Source organism: Cebidichthys violaceus, unplaced genomic scaffold (assembly GCF_023349555.1).
Source record: "Cebidichthys violaceus isolate CVI_PGR_0920_01 unplaced genomic scaffold, fCebVio1.0.p SCAF_32, whole genome shotgun sequence".
Taxonomy (NCBI): Eukaryota; Metazoa; Chordata; class Actinopteri; order Perciformes; family Stichaeidae; genus Cebidichthys; species Cebidichthys violaceus.
The window spans coordinates 507,778-515,568 of record NW_027176506.1 but is presented as its reverse complement, the minus strand read 5'-3'; the positions used below and the strand labels follow the sequence as shown (position 1 = coordinate 515,568).

Below are 7,791 nucleotides of genomic sequence, written 5' to 3'. Positions count from 1 at the left end.
ACAGTGTCCGTCTGAAGAAGGGAGGAGCAGAGTCACAGCTGCTGCTTCCTTCTGAGGAGTCACCATGTAAAGACAAAGTGTGAAGAATACACACAGAACCCAGTCAGAATGGCACCGTGCTGCTCACCTGAATGAAGACATCCGTGATAAACACTGGACATTCAACACTGGGTGTAAACGGTAAAGTGACCGTCAGGTTTCTAGAGCTGGACTACAGTGAAGGTCTTCAGAGAGAGACCTGCAAAACAGTGAGGATCAGGCAGGAAGCATTGGCTGCTTTGACTCCCAGCTTCCTGTTCACTGTTAGATAGGACTGTGCCTTTATGATACTAACCAGTGTGTGTGTGTGTGTGTGTGTGTGTGTGTGTGTGTGTGTTACACAGCAGTAAGTAAGTATCTATGTACTTTTCTTAACTAAACTACAGATATACAAGAAATGACTTACAGTTATGCCAATGAGTTTGGTTTCGAGATTCTATTATTATTTATTGTTTCCAACATGAGTGATCAGACCCGATTGCCTGTGACACACTGACACACACACAAGGCTGTTTGGAAGCGGGTTGTCGTGATGATGTCGTGATGCTGTCGTGATGATGTCGTGATGATGTCGTGATGCTGTCGTGATGATGTTGTGATGATGTCGTGATGATGTCGTGATGCTGTCGTGATGATGTCGTGATGCTGTCGTGATGATGTCGTGATGCTGTCGTGATGATGTCGTGATGATGTCGTGATGCTGTCGTGATGCTGTCGTGATGATGTTGTGATGATGTCGTGATGATGTCGTGATGCTGTCGTGATGATGTCGTGATGCTGTCGTGATGATGTCGTGATGCTGTCGTGATGATGTCGTGATGCTGTCGTGATGCTGTCGTGATGATGTCGTGATGATGTCGTGATGCTGTCGTGATGATGTCGTGATGCTGTCGTGATGATGTCGTGATGATGTCGTGATGATGTCGTGATGCTGTCGTGATGTCGTGATGCTGTCGTGATGATGTCGTGATGATGTCGTGATGTTGTGACGCTGTCGTGATGATGTCGTGATGCTGTCGTGATGATGTGATGATGTCGTGATGATGTCGTGATGCTGTCGTGATGATGTCGTGATGATGTCGTGATGATGTCGTGATGCTGTCGTGATGCTGTCGTGATGCTGTCGTGATGATGTCGTGATGCTGTCGTGATGCTGTCGTGATGATGTCGTGATGATGTCGTGATGATGTCGTGATGCTGTCGTGATGTCGTGATGCTGTCGTGATGTCGTGATGATGTCGTGATGATGTCGTGATGCTGTCGTGATGTCGTGATGCTGTCGTGATGATGTCGTGATGATGTCGTGATGCTGTCGTGCTGTCGTGATGTCGTGATGATGTCGTGATGATGCGCATCAGGAAGTCTCATCTCGAGGTAACCTTTTTCTTTCGTAGGGATTGACCCGAGCTCCCTTTAAAGGCTGGGATCAGACAAACTCTAAACAGCATAGAAACACTTTTTTTTGATTAAATAGTTTTGTATTATCACAAAATCTGTAAAAAAAAATAGTCATTTACTTGAAATCTATAGATTTGTAGCAGAGGCGTAAATAGAAGAGCACATGAAGTCAGCAGAGGTAAAGGGTTCCCGGGACACTCTGAAAGTGTCTAACAAGCTTTCACCCAGAAATATAGTAACATTGAAAGAGAACATGTTCAAAAATACAACAATGAAATCATGGAGAAAGAGCAATCTAAACACGTTAAGATGGAAGGACCCGACCGGTTACACAGAAGAGATGATGTTGAGCGTTATTTAAAATAAATTGACCAAAAGGGTCACTTTTTTCTTTCTCTTCCTGGGTTAAAACATCCTCCGTACTGCAGAAGTACGACGGTGCATGAGAAGTCACAATGTCAGGCGTGTCTACAAGCTACACCGAGACACAGCCGGTAACAAACAGCCACGGTGGCACGCTGGTGTTTAGCAGCCGGATACATCTGACTTTAGCATGTTAGCACGCTAACATTCGCCAGTCGGCACTGCAGCCGAGGATGATGGGAATGTCATTTGTTGTGCGGGTCATAGAGCGAAGCGCTGGACACGTTTGAATTTGGACTTGAGGGAAGTCGGCGGATCGCCAACGTCGTTACAGTCCACCGAGAGGAGGACGTGAACAGAGCACATCACAGCTGCTGAGAGCTTTCAGTCCGGACCACAGACCCAAACCCGGCCGCTAGCTGGAAAAGAACATCTGGACAAGTGATGTCAAAAACACGAAGCTCCCCAGTCAGCATGAAAACATGTGAACACCGAAGATCTCCAGAGCACACCAAGCTACCGACATGTCAACATGTCCCACGTAATACTGCACAGGGATCAGTGTGAAGGCACGGTCGGTGATGCATGCACCGTTATTTAAGTCTGAGCCACACTTCCAAAGTGTGACTATTTGGTTTTAGGATTACAGCTTCAGGCGATGAAGCTCAGAACTCACAGAAAACGAATGGCGTCACCTGAGAACTTGTGGAAGAAATGAAAGAAGCAAGAGGAGTAACAGATGTGTTGAAGTCTTCTTTTGAGGGGCCCAGGTGCGTCGGTGGCCCCTGCAGCAGAGGAAAGAGCTCAGACAGAGAGGGAGACGAAGCTGTTGTACTGCTCAATGTTTCTCTTCAGGATGTCAGAGCAGGGACCCAGGACTCGCTCGAACCGGGGCCGGTCCAGTTTGACGCACTTGAGGGGACCGCATGCGACAACGGTTGCGGCACGGGGCCGGTTCATCAGCAGGGCGATCTCACCTGAGGGACGTGGGGAAGGTTCACACAGGTAAGTCACACTGCGGACGGCGTCCCGCTTTGTTTGGTTTATGTATTTGGGATACGTTTAAATCCGCACCATGCTTCTAATGTCAACACGACCATCACAGCAGCTACCTGGTGGAGAGGTTCCTGTTGTCAGGGTCTCGCGTTTGTCTGACTTACCAAAGTAATCCGAGGGTCCAAGTCTGCCGACCTCCACGAACTCCTCGTCCTCTGACCGCCTCTGCAGCACCGCTGCTGTCCCCTGATGGCGCCACAAAGACATCTTCAGCTGCATTTCTTTCACAAAGTTAACACTTTAAACCAGAGGTTTGCACACCGCCCGCATTGTCGGCCCTTATCACATTAGTTAACATGTCCTGTAGCGACGGATCTGGGTGGACTAGAGCTTGCAGACGGTGGTGTGTGTACCTCCAGGATGATGAAGAACTCGTCGCCGGGCTTTCCCTGCACCACAATCTTCTGCCGGTCCTCAAACTGCACAGTCTCCATGGCGTCGGCCACCGTCAGACGCTCCCACTTATCCAGAGACTCTGTTCAGGAGCAACACTCGGGTCATCAGGTCACAGAGACGGTCCAGTCAGTCGACATGATGGAGAACAGACGCTCTTACCTAGAATGGACACCTTGCTGAGGAACTCCTCATACATCTTGCGCTTTCTCAAAGTGCTTCCCTAAAAAGCAAAAACAAATAGATTGTGACATTTCCTCAACAGCTCGTCATTCTCATGACTCCATGGTCAGCTTGGTCATGCAGGACCGCTGGGCTTACCATCAGTATCCTCCTGTAGCTGTCTCTGTCAATGCCCCACAGCTTGACATTGGACTTGGCACGGACTGTAGCAGCTCGAGGGGTTCCGTAGATCAGGGCCAGCTCCCCAAAACTGCCTCCCTCCCCAATGCTGGTCACCAGTTCGTTGTTCACGTATACCTGAGAGGAGCCGGAGCAGATGTGACCAGGTTTTACCTCCGTCCACTACAGCTACAGGTGACTACATGATGCTGGTCTATACACATCATTATGAGCAGAGCCATCCGATCGCCTCATCGTTACGGTCCTGTGACAGCCTCACATAACCGACGGCTGCCCATCTGATTTATGGATGTCAGGATGTCATGACAATTTCAACAAATATACAAAAACTAGTTGTACAGACCATCAGATTAAACCCAGCGTCTGTGGGGAACAGTGAGGCAGTGAGAGCTGAAGCTCTGTTGATGTATGTTTCCAGCTGGAACATAACTCCACAGAGCAACATGCTTCATCAGGATGTTACTTCTTCTTAGTGGCATACAAAGGAAAGATCACTTTTTAGATCAGTAATAACACCGCCCGCTGTTTTCCACAGTTCAGAAGGACACAAGGACATAAGAAGGAGCTCTTACATCCGTCTCTCCCAGGTCAATGACGTAGAAGTTGTCTCCCTCGTCACCTGGAACAGGAGCAGTGAAGAGGCCCATGAACGAGTGAACACCATCTTTAAACAAAACGCTGCGTGTGAAACTCACCTTGTTGGATGACAGTTTCTCCAGCAATGTAGTTGACAGAAAACATTGCGTCAAAGATGTCACTGGAGGGACAGAAGAAAAGCCGATTAGCTGGAACTAAAGGGTGGTTCAGAACCAAGCGGACGGGTGCCGTTACCTCCTCTCATTGTCGTCCAAGTGGGCAAACAGCACGTTCCTCTCCATGGCTTTGGACAGGGCCGCCATGCTCTTGTAGTCTTTCGGGATGACCTTCGATGGAAAAGCTCCTTTAGATTTCAGTGAATATTAAGACTACGATATACTACAATCAAAATCAATATCGCAAGTCATACCCAGTGTGAGGGAAGCACTGGAGGACGGCTTGTTCAGCGACCTCTGACCCAGGTAACGAACGTACCCCCAGAACATACACGCCCGCTATGGGGGGCAGAGCCGGGATAACTTAATACACTAGGCACCGCCTATCACTCATTCCTCCCCGACAGCCGGGTATCAGTGTGTGTGTGTGTGTGTGTGTGTGTGTGTGTGCGTGTGCGATAGGTGTAGGAGGACTAGTAGTACTCCAGGATGGACCTGCTCTAGAGGACCAGCGCTGGAGGGAGAACCCTGTGTGGACATGAGGGGCAGCCTCTGTCTCTCTACTGCTTCACTAGAAACACAACAGCTGAGGTCTCACTCTGCAACATCATATAAGATTAATGAGCAGAGCTTCAAAAACCATGTGAGCCAACCAAGGTAGTGAATCACACAGTCCACGGTCCAGTGACCCACATCATTCAACCTTAGCTCGTAGCAGCTCGCTCCAGTTATGTACTAGGGTCAGCTGGTCCCGGTAAGAACCCCTCACCTCGAGGAGACACAGACCGACACTGGACTGTGTGCAAAACACAATCCAGTTTCATTTGGTTTTTACAATAAAAAGAAGGTGAACTTTCATCAAAATGGATAATTCACATTTCATACTCTCCACATTAATAATCAGCATGTTCATGTTAAAACCGTCCGGCGGGACTTGGTGGTTAACAGGTTGACTTGTGCAGCTTTACAGACAGCATGGAGGTGTGTGAATGAAAACACGCAGACCTTTCTGACATAGGAGGCAGTGTCTTCCTCAGTGTACACCTCAGCACTGATGGCTCCTCTCCGGTTCCGAGGCCTCACCACCGGGTTCATGGTTGGAGAGTTCATGGGTGAAATGAAGCCGTCCTCCTGCAGGGCAACAGGTTCACAAAAGCACACCAGTGATACTGGAGAAAACAGAGCGCTCATGCTGCAGTAAATCACACACGGGCAGTGAAGTGATGAATGGACTCTACTTGTTTCTTTTCTAGTCTTCAGGCCACTGATGGCTCGTCTACACTACATGTCATCATTCACCCATTCACTCACTGATGACAGGGGCTACCGTGCATCACATTCATACGCAGTAGGCACAGGTCTGGGAGGAATTTGGGGCGAAGCGTCTTGCTCAAAGACACGTGGACTAGTGGAGGCGGGGATCCAACTGCCGATCCTCCGACTGAAGGACGACCCGCTGCACCACTGAGCCCGGATGCGCTCGCGGTTTGCTCAACGAGACATGCGCTCACATGCGTCGGTACGCACCTTTGCCAGTTTTTCGAAGTAGTCCCTGATAAAAGCCATGGGCCGGTCGGGCCGGGACACGCACAGCTTGACGATGCATTCCTTCATCACGGTCTGGATGCCGTGTTGCTGGATGTAGTCCTCACACTGCTGAACGCTCAGCTCCCCCTCCCTGCTCGTACCGCTCGATGCCATCTTTGTCTTGAGACCTGAAGGGAGATGAGACGGAGACACACCGACAAATCAGGAAGCCGCCGTGCGCCATTCTGAACTGATGTGCAGCTTAAGTTCAACGTTACGAATATCATGTCGAGTGTGAAGAGGACAACGAAACCGCCTGTAGAACTTACTTTACTTTTAGACTACTTTAACCTTCTATTTAACCACTGAAGCACGTTTCTCATCATCTGAAGGCATCTCAACGTTCTGCCCTGGTAGCTACAAACCCACTAAAGAAAAAGAGTAGGAAATGAATGAACGTTAACTCCAGTTCTATGACTACGAGGACTGCAGGGAGACGAAGTAGGACAGCTCTTGGATGTGGGCCACAGATGTGACCCACGACCAGATCAGAACAGTGTTCACCAATGGAGTGCAGTCCAGACACATCAACGTGTTTGTATGTTCATTCCAACTGCAAATCTCAGTTCCACAAACTGGTCTGCGTAATTAATAACAACTGGTATTGGCCCTGGTAAAAGCACATCGGCTGAGTCCTGTTCACGGTGCGTGTGAGTCGGTTGAACAGAACTTCAGCAGCTGTGACTGTGGTGAACTCCTCCGTACGGTACTGGAGCAGTCAGCGTGGCTCAAAACACGGAAATGCATCTCACACGATACGTCACACACACGTCAATGAGCGGAATGTTGTTGAGCAGGTTGACGTTAGCGTGCTAAACAGCTAGCTAACCACCACTAAAGTCAGTTCACGTAGCTAACGCTACGTTCATAAAGCTTCATTCCTGCGTAACGTCAGAGCAAAGTTAACAAAAGACGCTTCAAATGAACCGCGAGTCAATGTGATGCCAATACAGTCGCTGTTATTACAATTTAGGATTTCTTCTGATTCGCCATCTTGAAAAGTAACCACTTAAATTAGCTTAGCGAGCTAACCATTAGCACCCACCGTCCCATGTCAAAACAATGGCAAAAACAAACCGTAAGAAGTGACGCGCTGTGAACAAAGGCACCTATAAACGTGTGACAACGAACTATCCACACCGCAAACTACATGGAAATCCTCACACGATAACGAGCGACGTGTGTCCCGACTGTTGTTCTTCTTGCCAGCAGAAAACCACTACTTCCGCTTGGAGGTTTTTCAGAATAAAAGGGTCCCCTCAAAAAATAGTATGTCTAATTTAAAAACTCCTTGTCTTCACAGAAATTCAATTATTAACAACAAATTGTATACCAGTACACATTCCATACGACTGTGGCAGGACCGTGAATGTGGTTCGTTTACTAAAAGTGAAAACAATCAGTCAAAGAATTGATCAGTCAACTGACAGAACATCAATGGTCTGCTATGTTGATGGTTGCTTGGTTTCAATAATAATAATATTAATAATAATAATAATAATAATAAACAAACAGGTATCAACTGTTTCCAGCTCCTCAGCTCAGAATGTCTTTGAATGACTAGCTATTGATCGTCTCTGTAACATTACATTGTGCATTTGTCACTATTTTATAGAGAAAATAATGTAATAATATGTATAAATACGTGTATGTATCCATGTATTTGATGTGTCATATATATGACGCATACATCTTACTAACGGGTTGTTGTTGTGTGTTTTGGTGTGTGTATTGTAGCATACCTCTCTCTCAGCCGTTGTGGTTTATTACAATAAACCTGCTCAAGACAAGATGCTTGCTCAACAGCTATTTGCAGACACACCCACCTTTCTTCCCTCCC

General features: G+C 47.8%; 1 protein-coding gene across 3 annotated transcripts; it reads right to left on the bottom strand.

Annotated features, from left to right (window-relative positions):
- Window positions 1-460: 460 nt before the first annotated feature.
- Window positions 461-7,168, bottom strand: prkar1aa (protein kinase, cAMP-dependent, regulatory, type I, alpha (tissue specific extinguisher 1) a). 3 transcript variants are annotated; one of them, XM_068724796.1, is made up of 11 exons: window positions 7,118-7,168; window positions 5,892-6,079; window positions 5,370-5,495; window positions 4,444-4,535; window positions 4,308-4,369; window positions 4,185-4,231; window positions 3,571-3,729; window positions 3,412-3,472; window positions 3,210-3,331; window positions 2,961-3,042; window positions 461-2,777 (listed from the first exon to the last, which is right to left on the bottom strand). In XM_068724796.1, the coding sequence occupies exons 2-11, from the start codon at window positions 6,063-6,065 to the stop codon at window positions 2,605-2,607; spliced, it is 1,098 nt and encodes a 365-aa protein (XP_068580897.1). In that variant the 5' UTR covers window positions 6,066-6,079; window positions 7,118-7,168; the 3' UTR covers window positions 461-2,604. The 3 variants fall into 3 exon arrangements, with proteins under 3 accessions (XP_068580897.1, XP_068580899.1, XP_068580898.1); XM_068724798.1 differs by having other exon boundaries at window positions 7,029-7,165; XM_068724797.1 differs by having other exon boundaries at window positions 7,092-7,134.
- Between the last annotated feature and the right edge of the window lie 623 nt (window positions 7,169-7,791).